Source organism: Diabrotica virgifera, chromosome 2 (genome assembly GCF_917563875.1).
Source record: "Diabrotica virgifera virgifera chromosome 2, PGI_DIABVI_V3a".
Taxonomy (NCBI): Eukaryota; Metazoa; Arthropoda; class Insecta; order Coleoptera; family Chrysomelidae; genus Diabrotica; species Diabrotica virgifera.
Genome location: NC_065444.1, coordinates 107,387,048 through 107,410,159, shown reverse-complemented (window position 1 = coordinate 107,410,159; position 23,112 = coordinate 107,387,048). Strand labels below are relative to the sequence as shown.

At 32.3% G+C, this 23,112-nt stretch overlaps 1 protein-coding gene across 1 annotated transcript in view; it reads left to right on the top strand.

Annotated features, from left to right (window-relative positions):
• Positions 1–4,659: 4,659 nt before the first annotated feature.
• Positions 4,660–23,112, top strand: part of LOC114334692 (uncharacterized) — a 63,096-nt gene continuing 44,643 nt past the window's right edge. The window contains exons 1-2 of the mRNA XM_028284793.2: positions 4,660–5,012; positions 5,082–5,100. Of these exons, the coding sequence (XP_028140594.1) occupies positions 4,848–5,012; positions 5,082–5,100 (184 nt within the window). The 5' untranslated portion in view covers positions 4,660–4,847. The remainder of the gene's footprint in view (positions 5,013–5,081; positions 5,101–23,112) is intronic.

The window sequence follows — 23,112 nt, the reverse complement described above, 5'->3', positions numbered from 1 at the left end:
AGTAAAATTTAGTTCAAAGCTGTTCATTACCAATGTCATTCAGGTCTATGCCCCAACATCATCCAGTGATGAAGACAAATTAGAAGCATTTTACAAAGATCTTACTGATGCTCTAGATCTTGTCAAAGCAGCAGAAAATACCATAGTCCTCGGAGATTTTAACGCTAAAGTCGGCAAAGGACGCTGTTTGAACATTGTGGGGGATTATGGCTTGGGAAACAGAAACGAACGTGGAGATAGACTTGTTCAGTTCTGTCAAGAACACGATTTCATTATATCGAATACTCACTTTAAACTACCACCGAGAAGACTCTACACCTGGAAGTCAAATGCAGAATCAGAGGACAAAATCATTAGGAACCAAATCGACTTCATTCTAATAAAAAATCGATTTAGAAACTGCATCAAATCAGTTAAAACTTATCCAGGTGCTGACATTGGGTCTGATCACAATCCCATAGTAGCTGTAACCCAATTAAAATTAAAAAAGGTGATCAAAAAGAAGTCTCGCAAAATATTGATACAGCCCAATTACAAGTTGAGAAAGTTAAGGAATCAGTTCAAAAACAACTGAACGAAAATTTAATTTGGGAAAATATCGGTGAGAATGTCGATGAGGGCTTAAATAAAATCGTAACAACAGTAAAAGAAATATGTGTGAGAAATTTACAAGGCAGGTCAAAGCTAAAAAAGTAGGCTTGGATGACAGAAGACATATTGGATTTGATGGAACAACGGCGATTAGCGAAAAACAACGAAACAATTTATAACAGCATACAAAAAGAAATTCGACGTAAAATACGAGAAGCAAAGAGTCAACATCTAGCCAAACAGTGTCAAGACATTGAAGAACTTGAAAACAAATATGACACGTTTAACATGTATAAAAAAGTGAAAGAAGCGGCTGGTATCTTCAATAAGAAACAAACTGCATTGCTACAAGATGAACAGGGTAAAGTAATATTTGAAGTAGAGGACAAACAAATAATGGAAAAATTACGTTACGAACCTATTCGAAGACGATAGGAGTAGTTCACCACCCGATATTACTAACTGCGAACGGACCCCTAATAACACGCTCTGAGGTAATAAAAGCCATACAATCATCAAAACATGGCAGAGCGACTGGTCCTGATGAAATTCCAACTGAAATATACAAGCTTATAAATGATAGCAATGTTTTAGAGGCTATAACCTCGTTTTTCAATACCATTTATACCAGCGGACAACTTCCTAATGGCTGGTCTAATTCACTGTTTATAGCTCTACCTAAGAAGAAAACAGCAAAACCTGTGCTGATTATAGAACCATTAGTTTGTTAAACCATTTATTGAAAATTTTTCTGAAGGTAATACATGGTCGTATCTACAATAAATGCGAGGAATACCTGGGTGACACACAGTTTGATTTCCGTAACGGGTTTGGAACGAGAGGGGCATTGTTTGGAATGAACGTACTTGCTCAAAGATGTCGAGATATATCTGTAGACATATACTGTTGTTTTATTGACTTTCAAAAGGCATTTGATCGTGTTAAGCATCTATATTGATCGAAGCTCTAAAAGACATAGGCTTGCACGGCAGAGATGTTCGAATAATTGCAAATTTATATTGGAATCAAACAACATCAGTTTTAGTAGATGGTGTGGAATCACAGGCTCTTAATATTAAAAGAGGAGTACGGCAGGGATGCCTCTTGTCACCACTGCTTTTCAACGTTTACTCCGAAAGAATTTTCAGAAAAGCTCTTTCTGAAAAACAAGAAGGAATACTTGTGAACGGTGAAGTCATCAATAATTTGCGATATGCGGACGATACAGTACTCCTAGCTTCTAGTCAAGAAGATCTGCAAACACTACTTGATAGTGTCGTTGAGAGTTGTAGGGAGGCAGGTCTGGATCTGAACATACGGAAAACCAAAATACTCGTAATAAGTAAACAGCAGCATATAAAACCGTCTATATATGTAAATGATACCAAACTTGAGCAAGTTGATAAAATAGTTTACCTTGGACAGCAACTAAATTGTAACGCAGAAAGTCACGGCGAAATTAGATCTAGGATAGAGCAGGCTAGAGCCGCTTTTAGAAGGATGTCCAAGGTGTTATGTAAAAGAGACCTAAAATTGGCATTGAGGATCCGCCTACTTCGCTGCTACGTGTTCTCGGTCTTACTTTATGGTGTCGAGTCCTGGAATGTGAATAAAATCGATCTAAATCGCCTTGAGGCTTTCGAAATGTGCTATAGAAGAATTTTAAAAGTTTCCTGGGTGGAGAAGATTCGAAACTCCACAATACTAGAACGTCTCAGCAAGACTACTGAGATCATAAAAAGCATCACGCAGAGAAAGCTGGAGTACTTCGGACATGTAATGAGAGGTCCCAAATATAGGTTGCTACAAAATATTATGCAAGGAAAAATAGCAGGCAAACGCAGTCCACGACGAAGAAGAACCTCATGGTTGAAGAACTTGCGAGATTGGTATGGTGTTGATACAAGCATGCTATTTAGGGTGGCAGTGAATAAAATTAAGATAGCTATGATGGTAACCAACGTTCTGAAAGGACATGGTACATGAAGAAGAAGAATAGCAAACTTTATATAATATATGAAAAATGTTTGTCCGACAAATATGTTGGGTATTTTAATAAGTCCGACACGTAGAACATGTCAACTGTCAGGTATTATACAGGGTGTTAGTAAATAAGTATGAAAAATTTTAAGGGAAAATTCTACATGAACAATTAATACCAGTTTGCTCTATAAACATATGTCCGCAAATGCTTAGTTTCAGAGATACGGGGTGTTGAAATTTTTATTTTAAACTGCCAATTTATTTATTGCTCTAAGACCAGTTGAGCTATGAAAATAAAATTTGGTGAGTTTTAGGAGGTAGTTATTACAAATTTTTTGACATATAATTTAGAATTTTGTATTCATCATTGGCGCGCCTACGGGCAATGGTCTGAATTTTTTAAAGAAAAAAATAGTACGCCACTGAGATATTTCGAATTAAAAATTATTTTTGAATTCCACGTCTAATTTATGATAAAAAACCTTTCTTGCCTTTTTTTCATATGATGCACCGTTTTTATGCAGAAAAATAAAACATCTTGGCGTGTATTTTTCATTTCTTAATACATCATCAAGAACTATCCAATATAATAATACTAAACTAGAACAATAACAGAAAATATTACTAATAAGATTTCAACTAGGTGCAAAGCTGCAAGAAATGTTTAAAATGATCTCCTTTACAGATAACAGAAGAATTTTATATTCATCATTGGCGCGCGTACGGGTAATGGTCTGAATTTTTTGAAGAAAAAAATAGTACGCCACTGAGATATGTCAAACTAAAAACCATTTTTGAATTCCTCGTTTAATTTACGACAAAAAATCTTTCTTTCCTTTTTTTCATACGAGGCGTCGTTTTTATACAAAAAAATAAAACATCTTAACGCTTACCAAGTATTTGAGGTAGTTTCCATATGCATAGAAACTTAGTTCAAATACTTTGTAAACGTTAAGATGTTTAATTTATTTGCATAAAAACGGCGCCTCGTATGAAAAAAAGGCAAGAAAGATTTTTTGTCGTCAATTGAACGAGGAATTCAAAAATGGTTTTTAGTTTGACATATCTCAGTGGCGTACTATTTTTTTCTTCAAAAAATTCAGACCATTACCCGTACGCGCGCCAATGATGAATATAAAATTCTTCTGTTATTTGTAAAGGAGATCATTTTAAACATTTCTTGCAGCTTTGCACCTAGTTGAAATGGTATTAGTAATATTTTCTGTTATTGTTCTAGTTTAGTATTATTATATTGGATAGTTCTTGATGATGTATTAAGAAATGAAAAATATGCGCCAAGATGTTTTATTTTTCTGCATAAAAACGGTGCATCATATGAAAAAAAGGCAAGAAAGGTTTTTTATCATAAATTAGACGTGGAATTTAAAAATAATTTCTAATTCGAAATATCTCAGTGGCGTACTATTTTTTTCTTTAAAATAATTCAGACCATTGCCCGTAGGCGCGCCAATGATGAATACAAAATTCTTAATTGTATGTCATAAAATTCGTAATAACTACCTCCTAAAACTCACCAAATTTCATTTTCATAGCTCAACTGGTCTTAGAGAAATAAATAAATTGGCAGTTTGAAATAAAAATTTCAACACCCCGTATCTCCGAAACTAAGCATTTGCGGACATATGTTTATAGAGCAAACTGGCATTAATTTTTCATGTAGAATTAGCCCTTAAAATTTTTCATACTTATTTACTAACACCCTGTATTGGTGGTAAATAGCAGTCTGATTTTTGCATGAGAGTTTAATGAAAGGATAACAAATCAATTGGAAATACTCTCCGACAAAACACATGGGCGGTTTCGTAGTCTGACGTTCGAAACCTGTAACCTGTTCCACAATTAAAACTTCCCCTGTTCCAATGTTCTCATACATCAAAGTTTGTCCGACTAGACACCGTTAAGCTATTACCAAATTTTCAGCTTGCTATTAATAAACTTTTTTGGTACGCGGGATCCAGACCTATACCTAAAAATCGATTCCGCCCTCCGTGATCATTTGTCCCGCGCGTTAGTTAGCGCCCCTTCGATTTGGTTCGAAAGCTCAACGCAAAACGCGGCGCAAAGACCAGCAGCAAGATTACAGAGCATGTGTAGCAGAAACATACGGTGTATTAAAATCGAGGAACAAATGTGTGTCAGATGTTAGCGATGTAAACACGGTACAATATTTACATACCTATTTGTAAGTTTAATATACAAAGTGACGTGAGAACAGATTTGGTTATCGTGTATCTAAATACATTTTATCGACAATGGCGGAACTAAGTTTGGATTTAAATAATTCCCTGGATATGAGGATAGCCGAATTTAAAAATGATCCCGAAAAAATGAAAATTGTAAATGAGTTTTTAAATGAAATATTTGATAAAGCACAAAAAGACGCAGAAAAAAAATGTAGCAAACAAAAAGGAAAACTGGTACGCATTTCCTTATTTACACATAAAATATTTTTTTTTAATTCTATTTTTTGCTTTCTTCATTTCCAGGACGCTTTAGGATTTCAGAGTAAGTACCTATTCACTAGACGCACATTTTTTCGTTAATTTTAAAAAATCATGAATAAATCAATAATCCACTAGCGCATGTCACCTCGACAGGTGGATATACCTGTTCTTGTTTTATTTTTAAAACCCGCCAAAATATCTTCTCAGAGCACCAATAATAGTTTCAACTTCATTTAGATGTATCATGGCGAATAGCATTATAGAGATGGTGATATCAATTTTTAAACAAATGCATGGTACTTACTACGTTCTTTATCTTTTTATTGCTGTACGATAAAAGTCTATAAAATGAATTCTATAATAAAATACAATTATTTTGTTTTCATAAAATTATGTTTACATTATAGACGGGACTCTCAAAGGAGTTTCGTTTGAAAAAATTGCAGACCGGATTCTGACTTCTGAAATGTGTTGTTGTAACCCTGGACTTTAATTTCACAGATGTTGCCAGTCTGTACTGTGGTTCCCCCTCCCCCCACCCCACCCGCTCCAATACTTCATAATATTTTTTTTTCAAAAAATTCTACAGACTGTACAATAGCACCAGTAAAGTTAATTTTAAATTTGAATCGATCTCTTAAATATGACCTACATAACAAAAAATGAATCATAAAAATCGGTTCATAATTGATGGAGTAATCGCGTAACAAACATAAAAAAATCATACAGATAAAGGCTTGTATTTGCGATGAAAAAAATAAAGATGCGATGAGATAAAAGCTTCTTTTATTGTTCAATCTCAAATTAATCCCTTAATTTGTAATCTCACATTTTTTCTTAACTTCCTAAACTTTTATAGTTTCACCGTGTATGATTGAAACATTGGGAAACATCGAGTAATATTTTAATAATTAGAGTCCATTCAACCTGCAAACTTAATAAAATGCCAAATAATATATTTTCCAATTGAACTTTACAAGTTTTGCAATAGCTTCCTTTAAACTGTAGTTGCAATCTTTCAACATGCAAAGTCCGTAGTTCGGTTGTCATGCAACTTATTGATGAATTGTATATTTTGACGAGATTATAAATTAACCAAAGGGACTATTTTGGGTTGCATTCTAATTGAAATAGTTACCTCGTTAACAAGTGCGTAAGTCGTTGTTAGAAGTTACGCCGAGTGTAATTATTATCAGTAGCTGTCATTAAAGGCAGTCTATCATAGAAAGTTACCTGAACATCATATATAGTGTAATTATACGTAGCTGTCAATAAAACCATATTTTTTACTCCACACTCAAACATTTATTTACCATCGTCGATCGAGAAGAAGCGGACAAAGGGGCATTACAAAACAATTCGATCCTTAGATCTACGTCGAATTGTCCATTTATTGAAGTCTATTAAAAAGACTATTGCCGGACTTACAGCCATTTTTTCATAAGAAGGTTCCTACTCACCCCCACGTCTTATTTGCAAAGGTAAAATTAAACTTGTGAAATCAAATATGCGCAGAATTTTATGAAGAATACGATGATTGGATTTCCAGTGCCCTTTCATTAGGTAAATTTTGTAAAATTTTGATTTTTTAAGTTTTGATATTCAATAACGCCATCTAGCGGTGAGCCTACAATTATGAAAATAATTTCCAGGCTTTTCCCGAGGCAACTTTTGTTAATATTTTTTTCTCAAAGCTGTACTATAAACGGTTCCTGAGATATGGCCGAGAGCCGTTCTTATTGGGACACCCGGTACATAGAAGACATAAATAATAACTTATATGCATTAAGTTCACTTAATTTTATTAACTAGCGGGTTTTATTGGTTGAATTTGTCTGTCGATAATTAAGTTTCATGTCAGCTAACATATTTTAATATTTCAACAATTTTTTTTAATTTTGGACCCCGTTGGGGGGAATTTTCCCATTCCCCCCCTCTTAGAGCCGCCACTGGTTCTCTCAAAAAATTGTAGTAAATCGTAATTGCAACAATTTCAGTCTTTATACTTTTTGTCGAAAAGTTGAAAATGGGGAAGATATTGAACAAAAACAATTGCTTTAAAATCAATCGGGTCTTACGCTCGCGCCTTTACCGCATACGTACTGCCTTAAATCTTGATTTTATCAAAAAAATGAAGAAGATCGAAATTGTGCAAAATTTAATTCTCTTCATTTTTGTATAGGTTAAAATTTGTTGTAAAAGTAATAATAAACGAGATAATTCAATAAATCAATAATTATGCTTTAACTGTCACTGTTTTCCCCATAACTCGGAAAATATGGACCGCACGAAAAAAATTATAATAAACGAAATTATATAAAATCACATTTTAAACAATTCCAGTTTATATATTTTTTGTCGAAAAGTTGAAAATGGCGGAGATATTGAGCAAAAACGGTTCTCGTTTAAAATCAAGATGGCGGCTAACGCAACGGTCAAATTCAGTCGAGATTTTAAATTTTTACTTCTATTGACCCCCCTAAAGATTAAAAAAATAAAATTTGGGGCAGCTCCTAATGCAAGGTCAAATGGTATCCCGACTGGGCTACTAGGGAAGTGGACGAGGCGCGCAAGGTCGGAACGGCAACGCACCGCGCATGCTCGTGGCAACAAGTATTTTCATACGGCTAAAGGTACCAATAACCCGTATCAAAACTCAAATCACGGTCGGCAATTTTTGCAAACGATTATCCGTTTCGAGCCTGCACTATTATTAACGTGTAATTAAACCAATTATGTATATCTAATTGCAAAACATAAACTAGAATTATTTCTATTTAAATTATGAAATATTTATGGTAACTGGCCTTGAAATTATTTAATCCATAATTTTACATACATCCAAATAAACACACGTACACAGGGTGGACCAAAAGTCTAAAAAAATCTACTAATCTTGTAAATGAATGGTCCGAATTGTACAAAAACCAGAAGACGCCTATTCTGCAATATGGAGAATTATTTCAAATTTGATGCTTGCAATGTTGCTAAATTTAACATTTCTCTGATATCATTAGTCGCTTTGGTTTTTTACATACAACACTCTGTATATTGTCTTATTATTAGAGGAAAGGCGCCAATTATGGAATACCATTTTGTTTTGGGGACATAAAAACATAACTATATAGAAATGAAAACAGTTTAATGTTATGACCAATCAGTCAAACATTTACATATCGTAATTAAAAGAATTCTATGAAATCTCTTAATTAACAAAAAAACATAAGCAAAAAAACAAAATCACATTTTAGTATCCAAATATGGAATAGGTACCCATATATGGAATACAAGCATAAATCAACATATATCAATAACAAAAACAAACATAACATATATGAGATCAAATAAATTTAAATAAAAACGTTGTGAAAATTAAAGAATACTTAATTCACTTGCAAAAATCACAGATCCATGTATCAAATTCTGGACCAGCACAATCATAATGAGCCCACTTACACTGAATCCGCTATTCCATAATTAGGCACCAACGACTGTCCATATTTGGATTTGTACATTAGTTCAAACTAGTATCAACATGTTTTCAAGTCGTAATGTTTTAATTACAGAAGGTCATAAAATATCAAAATAAAGGTACTATTGATATACGCAATAGCATAACAAGTCTGTATTCATGCATAATAACCAATAATACTCGTTGAATATATTTACCTTTCAAATTTTCTGCGAGACGAGAAAACAAAACGCGCCTGTCAGACACGTATCGTTCGCGCATCTGACACAGAGGTGTGAATACGATAATAAAGAGAGCGACTGAAATAGAGGATGGTCTTGTAGTGCGCTTCCAACTTATATTTTCGGAGAAATCAAGGAATTCCATATTAGGGCACTATTCCATAATTGGTTACTTTCCTCTACGATCCGAATCAATACGAATTCCACCATATGTAACACTTGATATTTTAGTTTTCTGTTTTTAAATCTTTACAATAAAGATGGTTTTTATGGCGATAGAAAAAGATCTTTATAGTGAAGTAGCCAACTTGTTCAACAATACCTTCCCAAACCATTCCCCTGTTAATAAGGCGACGCGTCGCGCGACGGTACGAAAAATTGTAAAGCGCTTTGAGAAAACTGTACCAGTAAAAAAATTCGAACAGGTAGACCAAATTTGTTATAAATTACAATAAAACTTTAGATTTAATGCAGAGTTTCGTTGAAGATCCACATACATTTTCAGGCACAGCTGCACAAATAAGTACATGTTGTAGGTCATGCTTCAGTCTTGCTTGCATTAGGTAATAATTAATTTAAACGCTACAAAATCCATTTGTTGTAAGAAGTAAAAATGATGATGACTACTGACCGTTGATTACAGAGTTTAGTGAGACAATTATAAATAAAATTGTAACTGACGAGAACTTCGTTAACAATACGCTTGTTTCACACACTAAAAAGTTTGACCGTGCGATGGTTGAGATGTACATAGTGGCTCGAGCAATCATATGGAATCTTTCTCCCTTCACCGAACGTTTCAAGCGGTGAAGGGAGAAAGATTCTATATGATTGCGCGGGCCACTATGTACACTATGGTCTACGAATATTTAACATTCCGTATATGAATTTCGCACCAAATAACATTCCGTATACGTGTTTGGCACCTCCCCGCCTATTGGTTGAAATATGGCCGCGTGCCGCAAAGAACCAATAGAAAAGTAATAGGTGCCAAATACATAATATACGGAATGTTTAGTAGTGCAGTCACTGAAGGTTTTCACCTCCGATTTCGTTGAACCTCCATCGATTTTCATGAAAATTGGTGAGCAGTTAGAGGATACCTCAAGGGAACAAAGGTGACATGACGCCAACTTGCGCTTTTACCCTGGGAGTGGATGCCACCCCTTTTCTGGGGTGAAAATTATTTTATTAAAAATAATACCATAAATCGATAGAGGAAAAAATTCTAAGCAAAATTTGTTATATTAAGTTATTAACGTAAATCAATAGTTTTTGAGTTATTAAAGATCAAAGATTTTATTTTTTAGTAAAAAAATGCATGTTTTAAAGCTGTTTTTCACTTATAACTCAAAAAATATTAGCTTTTACAAAAAAGTTATTCTTACCAAAATTGAAAACAATAAAAAATTGAATACACTATTCACTCAAAGTACTAAACTAATGTTAATTCAAAGTCAGTTATAGGTAATTGAATGCATATTTTTTTCGATGAGTACTCAAATCTAAGTATTCGAGCTTAAATAACGGGAAAACGATGCATTTTATAAAATATACTTGTTAAACACTTATCAAAGTACTTCAGAATACCTAACAAATGAGCTCCAGAAGAAGTTAATAGCATCAAAATTAAGCAAGTTTTGATGAAACTAAGAGAACCCTTTCGAATTTTTTACGAAAAAATGAAAAATAAAACATACGCCATTTCCACAAAAATTAAAATTTATAGTAATCCTTAAAAAAATTTATTTGTATTAGCATAAGTAATGATTTTAACAATTTTCATCAATTAATGCATATTTTTGAAAGAAAGATATAATTTAAAAAAATCAGAATTTTTAAAATTATCGTCATTTTCATTTTCATTTGATAATAATTATAAAAATACTCAATATACGTAAAAAATTGTAAATAACAAAATTTTAGTTTTTTCTATACCAAATATTATACCTTTTTTACCATTTCTGTAGGGTGAAAAATAACCGAGATAGAAACGTTTAAAGCTTAAATTTTGCTACGAGAACCATGTAACCGTGGCCATTTAATCTTTGAGTTTTAAAAAAGTAAGGGGTTTGAAAGATTATATTTAACGCGTTTTAATAGCCTTTGGAATTACCTTTCAAACCGTTTTTAGGTGAACCTGATATCTTAAAAATTAACGGAGTTGTTAAAAAACACAATAACATTAAAAAAAAGATAACATTTTTTGAAAAAATTTTGAAAAGATAAAGTTTGAAAAATTTTTGGAGCATAAATTTTAATGCTATTAACTTGTTCGGTATCTGATTTGATAGATATTTCTAAGTACTTTCACAAATGTTTAATACGTTTATTTTATAAAATGGATCATTTTCCCGTAATTTAAGCTTGAATACTTATTTGGGTACTTGCCGAAAAAAATATACATTAAATTACCTATAACTCACTTTTAGTTAATACTAAAAGGTTTTTTAGTAAGGAGTTTCTTTAATTTTTTATTAGCTTCAATTTTGGTAATAATAACTTTTTTGCAAAAACTTATAGTTTTTGAGTTATCTATGAAAAATGGGTTAAGAACATGCATTATTGTTACGAAAAATTAAAATTTTTGATCTTTAATAACTCAAAAAGTTTTGATTTATTTTAATAACTTTATATAACAAATTTTGCTTAAAATTTGTATTTCTATCTAATTATGGGGCTATTTTTAAAAAAATAATTTTCACCCCGAGAAGGGGTGGCATCCACCCCCAGGGTAAAAGCGCAAGTTGGCACCATGTCACCTTTGTTTCTTGAGGTATCCTCTAACCACTCACCAATTTTCATGCAAATCGATGAAGGTTGAAGGAAATCGGAGATAATAGCTAATATCCACCTTCAGTGACTCCACTATAGATGCCTCCGGGAGATTAGATTGAAGAGAGAGATTATATATTTATATTGATTAGGTATATAGACATAGAGATCATCGGAACATGCAGAATAGATCACGACAAACCCTCAGATACTTATAATGCAATATACAGGGAGGACCAAAAGTCTGGAAGCATCTAATTATATCTTAAATGGATGATCTGAACTGTACAAAAACCAAAATACAACTATTCTGCAATATGGAGATTTCAAATTTGATGCTTGAACTAAATGTTGCCAGATTTACCATTTTTCTGATATCATTAGCCACTTTGTTTTTTAAATACAATACCCTGTATATTGTACCTTTATTGAAATTTCCACTTCAATTCCAGTTCAATCGTATAAAATACTTTAGATTTTATGTTGTCAAGAACATCTTAAAAAGATAATTAAAAACAAAATCGCCTAATCGTCTCAATAAATCTTTTAATTCAAACTTTGTACAACTTAAATTTGAACATAATTATAAGTTTACTATAATGGTAAATTATTGATGATTTAGTTTTATAAATTCTACTTTTCAAGTATGTCTTATAAAAATATTCTTTAGGATTCAAATCTGGTGAACGAGGAGGCCATTCAGTACTACCTAATCTACCAATCCATCGTCCGGGAAGTGTCTGATCTAAATAGCGCTTAAGACTTACACCAAAGTGAGATAGAGCTCCGTCTTGCTGAAACCATATCTCATTAAAATTTACTCCAAACTTGTTTTTCAGTAGCAGTTCTAAGTAACATTTCCTTTTTTTCATTTCTAAGTAGTATTTCGTAGTTACCGTTTGCTAAATTTCCTTCTGTAAAAACAGCCCAATTAACTGAGCTTAGTAGTACCAGATACAAGAATAAAAAACCGCTAAATGCCGTAAAAATGAGTGGCACATACAATATTCCAGCTACAAAAGAGCTGATATTATGGCTAATATTACGTGACCCGAAAATGTATTTTTATTTTTATGCAAAACAAAACTCTAGTTTTATTTTAAAAGATTTTTCCATAATATTTGCTAAATTTGAAGTAAAACACGCCACAAAAGAGTAACTTTGATACAGTTTGAATTTTGAAACTCTTTTGTGGCGCGTTTACTTCAAATTTAACAAATATTATGGAAAAATATTTTAAAATAAAACTAGAACTTTGTTTTGCATCAAAATGAAAATACATTTTCGCGCCACGTAATATTCATATCAGATCTTTTGTAGCTGGAATATTGTATGCGCCACTCATTTTTACGGCGTTTAGCGGTTTTTTATTCTTGTATTAGGAGTTTTTCAAAGTTATTTATAAATTAAATGTATGAAGTTGAATGCAATGTTTCTCGATTACACGTTAAGCTTTATAAATGGTCGTCTTTGTCCCATTATCTCCCAAATGATCTAGTGTCCATCGAATATACACTAGATTTTTTCTGTTCGAAATAGATCGAAAAAAAATATTGGGATGGCCGGTAAATGAACTCGGATTGCCCGTTACCAGATGAAATTTAGCGTCGTAATCACTACAACTATATAAACCATTTCGGGAATAATCCTTAATTGGATTATACTTTTGTAGCTTAATAACTTCTAAACGGCTTAACCGATTTTGATTCCTAAACATGAGATTGAAACGTATTGACAAGTAGTATCTGATGCATCTAAAGTAAAGTATGATAACTGAAGCTAATACAGGAATTATTGAGCTTGAAAAACCGTTTTTCCTATAGGAAATAGATTTGATCATACTTATGAAGCCTATAACTTAAAAATTAGAATTTTCCCGGATATGAGATATACACCGTTAGATTCGTCTAGAGTCCTTCTGGTAGGGGAGCCCAAGCGGGGATTTTTGCAGTCAATCGAGCGCGTCATATTAGCATATGGTGAGAAACCTGGTACCCTGCAGATGTACCTCTACTTATATTGGCTCTTAACACAGGGGAGTTCGTTAAGGGGGGCCCGAAAAAAAAATCTACCCTTAAAAAACTCGAAATTGTCAGATTAAGATAAGGTAGGTTAAGTACATGCAAAAGAGTGTATATTTCAAAAATCTGACGATTTGAGCCGGGCGTAAGGAAATGGGTGAGTCCCAAAGTTTCACAAGAAAAAAGCGAATATTTCGCGAAATGAATGACAGATCGAAAAACTAAAAAATATATGCTCAATATTTTTTAAAAATCTATCGAATGATACTAAACACGACTTCTCACGGAGAGGGGTGGGGGTAAATTTAACATTTTAAATACGAATCCCGCGATATTTCGCGAAATGAACATCAGATCGAAAAACTGTAAAATACACTTATTCAATATTTTTGAAAAATCTGTCGAAAGACACCAAATACGACCCCCCATGGATTTGGGGTTGGGAGTTACTTTAAAATCTTAAATAGAAACCCTCATTTTTTTATTGCAGATTTGGATTCCTTACGTAAAAATAAGTAACTTTTATTGGAAACATTTTTTAGAATTATTGATAGATGTCGCTATAATCGGAAAAAACGATTGTTGGAAATGGAAAACTAACTTAAAAAATGGCAAGCGCCCACTAAAATGGAAAACTTTATGGAAAACTAAATGGAATTCGTAGGTTGAAATTTTGAGTAATTGTCGAAAAACCAAAATTTTCAAAGTTTAGTTTTTCAGTTTTTCGGCTATACTGAGCCGTGTGTATGTCTAATCCTGACAGCTTAGACACCATTTGAAAGCTTAGCTCAACACTATTGATTTGGTGTATTTGCGATTCGTCTCTTCTTGAACCGAAGATATTATATACCCCCAAAAAATATGCCGTTTTGTACCTACCAAGTCCTATAGCTGGCTTATAGGTGGTCAAAAGTCACAAACTACACCGGTTCTGAATCGGTCCTCGCCCTCACCCTCTCTTTAAATACAGAACAAAAAATTCAAATCGGTGTAACTTTTCCACACACATACATACATATCCACAAACATTTTCCTCTTTTTAAATAAAAATTGAGTCATACTTCTGAGCTCGGTAACTTTTGAATGGTATAACCGATTTTCAAAATTAGACACGAGTTAGAAAGGTAATGATAAGTACTATCAGAAGACGTAAAGGTCGGACTTAAATTTTTGAAATTTTTGGGAGTTTTGGGGGCGAGAACGAAAAACAGACCCTAAATAGGAAGGGCCGTAAAATCCACAGTCTTGAACCAAAACGGATGGTTGACATATGGATGGGTGAGTCTTTTCTTCATCTTTAAAATGGGAGTTGGCTTAATTTTTAATTCAGTCAGATTTAGAAAATCGAAAATTTCGTGTATATATAGTATTGCGTGTAGGGGGGTTGTTCGCCACTGGGAGAACTGCCGTTCTCTGGTAATATAAAAACACATCAATATTTAGCTCAGCGGGGTGGATATTCAGCTATTGCTCGAGGTGTGGAATTCCATAAACAAGTTATCTAGCTGTTTTATGAAATTTATCCCTTGTTTCTGCAATTTCACACCTCGCACAAAAGTAGCCGGCTTAGGTGAATATAAATGAGTCATTTAGATAGCTGGTACTAATAAACTCACTATACCCGCCCAATCATTTAGTTTTTGTGGTATTTGAGGGTTTTCACATATCCAATGTGGTTTACCTTATTTCAATACCTTAAATTTTGGCGATTTACATTCCCACAAGGTGTAAAAAATATTCCTTCGTCGGAAAAACATATCTTGTTAACGAAGTCTCCATCAGTTACAATTTTATTTATCATTACTTCATACACTGTAATCTACGGTCATAGTCATCTTCATTTAATTCTTGCAACAACTGAATTTTATATGAAATCTTCTGTAATACACGCAAAACTGAAAAATGACCTACATCATGGATTTGTGCAGCTCTGCTTAATTTATGACTATAAAATTTTTGGTCTACATGTCCGAATACTATCTTCTACTCGTGCAGTTTCCTAAGAGCGGTTTACAATTTTTTGTATTTTGTATTTGCCTTGTGGATAGGAGAATGGTTTAGGTTTAGACAAATATATTCGAACAAGTTAGCTACTCCACTATAAGATCTTTTTCTATCGCCGCAACCCATCGTCATTAAAACGGTAATAATTCTCTCTTTTCCATTAAAAACTTTTTGTAAACTCTTTGTTGTAGAGCTTTTAAAAACACATAAAACAAAGACTCTCGTGACTAGATAAAATACCAAATATTATATAATCTGGTTGAACTCGTATTAAAGTGGGGATTCCAATAATAATACAATATACAGAGTGTTTTATTAAAAAAACCAAAGCGACTAATGATACCAGAAATTTGTAGAAAATCTCCATTTTGCAGAATAGCTGTATCCCGGTTTTTGTACAATTGAGATCATCCATTTAACAAATAATTAGGAATTTCCTGACTTTTGGCCCATTCTGTATATATAAATAACTTTTTCATCAACAAAACGGCAACATTTACAGATTTATGTATCAGTAAAAGCAATCTAGCAAAGGCTTAAATTTGGAATTTATATTTATATAGGGTGTCCCAAAAATAGCGGACCGGTCGAATATTTCGCGAAATAAACATCGGATCGAAAAACTGAAGAATACGTGTTCAATAATTTTCAAAAATCTATTGAATGACACTAAGCACCACAACACTCCACCCCCTGAAGGTGAGGTGGGGGTAACTTTAAAATGTTAAATAAAAATCCCCAGCTTTTATTACAGATTTGGATTCTTTACGTAAAAGTAAGCAATTTTTATTCGAGAGATTTTTTTGAATTGGGGATAGGTGGAGCTGTAATTAAAAACACGATTTATCCTGATACCATATAGACAAATAATTATAGAAAAGGTCTAATATCTTGAGAAATACACTTCCAAATGAAAAACAAAAAAAAACGTTTTTAATATTTTTTAAAAATATCGAATGACACCCTACTCCATACACGACCCACTACTCCATACCCTAGAGGGTGGGGAAGGGGGTAACTCTAAAATCTTAAATAGGAACCTCTGTTTTTATTGCAGTTTTGGATCCCTAACCAAAGAATAAGTAACATTTATTCGAAACATTTTTTTTAGAATTGTTGATAGATGGCGCTAATAAATCGTATTTTTAATGGGTCGCCCCCAAAATCGATACTGTCATTAACATGCCTAACTTCACTTTAATACGAGAATTATAAAAAATATGCATTGAAATCCAGATTTCGTAATTGTTTGAGCATTATAAAGTGAGTACAAATAGATACATACATTTTTTTTGTAATTCCATTTTCAATTCAGCCTGCACTTATCGTAGACTATTATCAATAAGGTAAAGTTGTCACTATTTTGGGTCGGCTCGATTTTTAATGTATATTAATCATAATGTTACTTATTTTTTCATGAGTAATCCAAATCTGCAATAAAAAATGGGGGATCCTATTTAAGATTTTAAAGTCACCCCTCACCCCACCTTCAGGGGAATGGATGGAAAGTCATGTTGGTTGATAGGCGAGCGGGAGGTACCCCTAAAATGACCAGGTACTGACCACGGAGAGGTGAATGGCTAATTTTAGACATACTATATGTTTTTGACGGTGCTGAAAACGACAATGAGATTTATTTTGAATTTCATGTGGGGGAACATTGCCAAAATCGCAATTTTACCCTAAAAATAAATAAAAATAAAATCATGTTTTTTTGCGTTTACCTCGCTACAACTCTGTTCCGGTTTAATATTTTTTTCTGAAATTTTTACAGTATATAGCTCTAACATTTCTGAAGACGACTGTATCTGTTTTAAGCTTTAATTCTTATTCTGATTAAGGTTATGAATTGTTCAAAGGAAAAGGTGCGGATTTGTGCATTGCAAAGTTCAATCGCAAAAGTTGAGTGACGAAATTTCAAATTTAGCCTTTTAATCACGTTTATGTTAAAATAAAGAGTACAAAGAAGTTTTCTGGAAAATTTTAGATCAAAATGTTTTATAAAAAAAAAATAGTGCAACTTTTATTATCGACATTAGAAATACCCAATATAACGGTTATTTTTCGAGATACTGACCATGGGTGGTGAATGGCTAATGTTGGTCTTAAATTATGTTTTTGACGGTGCTGAAAACGAAAATGAAATTTACTTTAAATTTTAGTTGGGGGAATATTGTCAAAATCGCAGTTTTACCATAAAAATACAAAAAAGTGAATGGTCGATTTTAATATTTTTTTCTAAGATTTGTTCACTATATTATGTTGCTCACTTTTTTGAAGACAACGGTATCTGTTTTAAGATTTTGGTCTTATTCTAGTAAAAGTTATGAATTTTTTAAAGTACAAGGTGCAGATTCTTGAATTGCAAAGGTTAATCGCAAAAGTTGAGAGGCAAAATTTAAAATTTATCTTATTAATCACGTTTATGTTAAAACAGAGTACAAAAAAGTTTTCTGGAAAGTTTTATTTGCAAATGTTTCATAGAAAAAAAAATGGTGCAACTTTTAATATAGACGTTATACATCCCCAAAATAACGCTTATTTTTCGAGATACTGGCCATGGGAGGTGAATGGCTAATTTTGGTCTTATTTTATGTTTTCGATGATGCTGACAACGAAAAAGAGGTTTATTTTGAATTTTATGTAAGGGAACATTGTCAAAATCGCAATGTTACCTAAAAATGAAGAAAAAAAGTGAAGTCACGAATTTTTACATTTAACTCACTACAACTTTGTTCCGTTTTAATATTTTTTCCTAAAATTTCTACAGCATGTATTTCTCACCTTTTTGAAGACTATGAAAGTAACTGTAGTCTTTCCATCGTTTCTTTATAAAAGTTATGAATTTTTAAAAATAAAAGGTTCGTGAATTGCAGAGTTAAATAGCAAAAATTAAGTGACAAAATTTAAAATTTATCTATTTGATTACGTTTATGTTAAACCATAGAGTTCAAAGAAATTTTATGGCGAGTTTTAGGTCTAGATGTGTTGTAGAAAAAATATGGTGCAACTTTTAATTTTAAGAAAAGTGTGGTTCAACTTTTTTTTATTTTTAGGGCAAAATTGCGATTTTGACAAGGTTCTCCCACCTAAAATTCAAAATAAACTTGATTTTCGTTTTCAGCACCATCAAAAACATAAAGTAAGACCAAAATTAGCCATTCACCACCAATAATCAGTATTTCGAAAAATTAGCGTTATTTTAGGGATTTATAACGTAGATGTTAAACGTTGCACCATTTTTTTCACTAGTAATACCACTAGAGGTCAAATTATTTCCGGAAATTTTTTTGAGATCATGAATATTTTGAAAATTTCCCGAGTCGCAGACGAGGGAAATTTTCTAAAAATATTCATGATCAAAAAAAAATTTCCGGATATTAATTTGACTTCGCGTGGTATTCGGTAAGAAAATTCCACACCAAATTTGCATTTGAAAATCCAAAGCTGCATGAACAGCTTAATAGCGCGCCATAGCTTTGTCAGCAATTATTTAGGCTTTCAAATTCGTAATTTCTACTCATTGTAGTTGCATGGGAATACCATTTCAAGATAGAAAATAGTATATTCTTCAATTTTACATAAGTTTTGAGTAACTACAAGTGATAGAAAATGAATCAAAACTAAATTATGTAAACAAATAAAAACCAAAATGTTCTGTTATTGTAAACGTCAAAAAATTTCCACTATAATTCGCTGTTGGGTACCCCACGAGCAAAAAATTTCCGATAAAATACCTCCGTTGCCATGGTGATCTGTCAAAATAACGTATTTTGATTGGTTCAAAATTACAGGTGTAGAATTTTCTATAAAAGATTTTGATCCAAAACTTTCCAGAAAACTTCTTTCTACTCTCTACTTTAACATTAACGTAATTACGAAGCTAAATTTTAAACTTCGTCATACAACTTTCGCGATTAAACTTTGCAATGCACAAATCCGCACATTTTTCTTTGAAAAATTCATAACCTTTATCAGGATAAAAATAAAAGCTGAAGCAGGTACCGTTGTCTTCAGAAATGCTAGAGTTATATATTGTAAAAATTTCTGAAAAAATGTATTAAAATTGAACAGAGTTGTAGCGAGCTAAACGCAAAAAAACGTGATTTCATTTTTTTTTTATTTTTAGGGTACAATTGCAATTTTGACAATATTCCCCCACCTAAAATTTAAAATAAATTTCATTTTCGTTTTCATCACTGTCAAAAACATAATCTAAGACCAAAATTATCCATTCACCACCCATGGTCAGTATCTCGAAAAATAAGCGTTATATTGGGGATTTCTAATGCCGACATTAAAAGTTGAACTATTTTTTTTCTATAGAACATTTTGATCTAAAACTTACAGAAAACTTCTTTGTACACTCTACTTTAACATAAACGTGATTAAAAGGCTAAATTTGAAATTTCGTCACTCAACTTTTACGATTAAACTTTGCAATGCACAAATCCGCACCTTTTCCTTTGAACAATTCATAATCTTAATCAGAATAAGAATTAAAGCTTAAAACAGGTACCGTTATCTTCAGAAATGTTGGAGCTATATACTTTAAAAATTTCAGAAAAAAATATTAAAATGGAACAGAGTTGTAGCGAGGTAAACGCAAAAAAACGTGATTTAATTTTTTTTATTTTTAGGTTAAAATTGCGATTTTGACAATGTTTCCCCACATAAAATTCAAAATAAACCTCATTTTCGTTTTCGGCACCCTTGAAAATATAAAGTATGAATAAAATTAGCCATTCACCCCTCCGTGGTCAGTATCTCGAAAACTAAGCGCTTTTTTGAGGGTGTCCCGCTCGTGTATGATATTCGATAGGAAAATATTAAACATGTATTTTTTGGTTTTTCATTTGGAAGTGTGTATTTCTCGTTATAGAGCGTTCCTATAATTTACCAATGGTATCACGATAAATGGTTTTTCCTGTTTTAACGCCATCTATGCACAATTCGAAAAAATGTCTCGAATAAAAGTTGCTTACTTTTACGTAAGGAATTCAAATCTGCAATAAAAACTGGGGGTGGGTTTCTCCTTAAGATTTTAAACTTACTCCCGGGGGTCGTGTTTGGTGTCATTCAATAGATTTTTGAATATTATTGAATACGTACTTTTCCTTTTTTCAATCTGATCTTCATTTCGCGGAATGTTCGACCGTTACGCTACTTTTGGGACACCCTGTATAAGATTAACAAGAAATGCCTAAGATATTAAAATAAATTGTGCCACATTCTTGCCTGTAATTATATCATTATAATGTATAATTTAGTCAGTAAAGATAATGCCTAAACATTTTATTTTAGGACCCAAATTGAAAATCGTATGTTTTAGAAAATAATACGGTTCAATTGGTACTACGGAAACTGTTAGTAGAAAGACTTTTCTATTAAATATCAAAACTGAGAGATTTTGGCGACAAACGAGGTATGCCCATTTCAGCTCATCTTTTTTCAAAATCTTTTTTTTTAAATAAACAAGTTTTTTTTTTATTTTCATTGAACAATTATTATTTAAAAATATTTGATTTAAAAATTGATATCGCCATTAAAATAAACCATTGTCTGTTTGTGCAGTCTTTAAAGAAAAACGGCTGAAACGATACATAAAGCCGAAAAAAGTGTTTTGGGTGCTAAAGATGTACGGAATCTCCGGATATCTAAGACGGGAATAGGGAATACCTACTATCTACCATCTCTAATAAAAAGACTACCTTCATTAGCGTAAGTACAGGATAGATAATTCTAGCGGAATGTTAATAGCATTCGCATATTAGCAATTTGGCTTTTTATGAATTCTTTTAAAAAATTAGTGGCTCTTAATTTATAGTGCTAGTTTTTGTATTCATTAAGGGTAACTAAAGTAATTTTTACTTAGTACTAATAGTAATATTTTATATGGTATTTAATATGGTTTAATCGAAATAATGATAAGGAAGGAACTCGCAGACAGCTTCTAATACGTCGACCTAAAAAGGAATATGGCAAAAACAAAGACAAGGACAAACACAGACGACCCCAGGCATATAACTATAAATGGCAATGAGATAGAAGAAGTCCAAGAATATATCTACCTGGGTCAAATTATAAAACTTGACAAAGAGAACCAAAGTGCGGAAATCACCAGAAGATCAAGACTGGCATGGGCAGCATTTGGAAAAATCAGTTGGATACTGATCAACATACCTCAATACTTAAAGAGCAAATTGTTCAATCCCTGCATCCTTCCCATTAGTGCGTTCTTTAAAGGTAAAATATTGCAAAACCTCTAACTTTTAAAGAACCGCTTGGATTCACATGAAATTTGGCATACACATAGCTATCAAGTCAAAGAAAAAAAGTGATATTGTGCCGATGTGTGCTTTTGCCAAAAGGGGTGAGTTTCACCCCCTTTTGGGGGTGAAAAATATATGTTCAAAATAGGTTCGGAAATGGATAAAATGACTAATTCTAAGCAACTTTTGTTCTATAAAGTTTTTTCACCAAGTAAATACTTTTTGAGTTATTTGCGAATGAATATGTTAATTTTTCTACAAAATAACCAAGTTTTCAGACGGTTTTTCGCAAATAACTCAAAAAGTAAGTATTTGGTCGAAAAAAAATTCTTATCAAAAATATAGCACGTAAAAAAGTGAAAAAGATGGTGGATATATCAGGTCACTATACCTAGTAGAAGCAGAGTTATAGCTAATGAAAAATAGGTTCATATTCGTCAAATTCCAAATCGAATGTTTTAACGTGAAATAACCAAAAAACGAAGCACTTTTTTGGGGAAGACTCATCTTAACTTTTTTAAAGTGTTTAAGAAATGCTTATTTTTGTTTTTCTTTTAAATTTTTAGCATCAAAAGTAAACAAGTTACGCTCAAAATAAAGTTGGTCCTTTTTTTTGGAAGAAATCGGGAAAATCACCCCCTAGCTAGCATTTCAAATGAACTTAATTGTTATCACTTCACATGTTTTTTACTCGCGTATGTATTGATCATATGATCTGTAAGTTTCATCGGTTCAAACTCCTTATTTTTGAAAGAGCTGTAGTTAAAAGAGCTTGAACGAGTCACTTATCACGAGGGTATGCAAATTTAGAAACACCGAATCTTAACCAATTTTTGTCTTACAGAAAAACAAAAAAATACAAAATATTTAGAAAGTTAAAGCCGACTTTTTTTATTGTTTAAGATTTTTGGTATCTCTAACAATTTTTAAGTTATTTTGAAAAAAAGCATTTTTTTTCAAAATTAAAGTTTTTAAAAATTTTATTTTAAAACCAATTTTTTTCAAAAATAAGCACTTTGAATCGATGAAACTTACAGATCATATAAACACAACATAAGGAAAGTACCTTGTGAAGCGAAATCGATTAATTTCATATAAGCTGCTAATTGGGGGGTGATCTTCCTGATTTTTTTTGCCAAAACAAAAGGGACCAACTTTGTTTTGAGCGTAACTTGCTTACATTTGATGCTAGAAATTTTTTTTATAAAAACAGAAATAAAGCTTTTTTTAAACACTTTAAAAAGTTGTAATGCGTTTTCCCCAAAATGCTTAATTACTTGGATATTTCACATTGAATTATTCTATTTG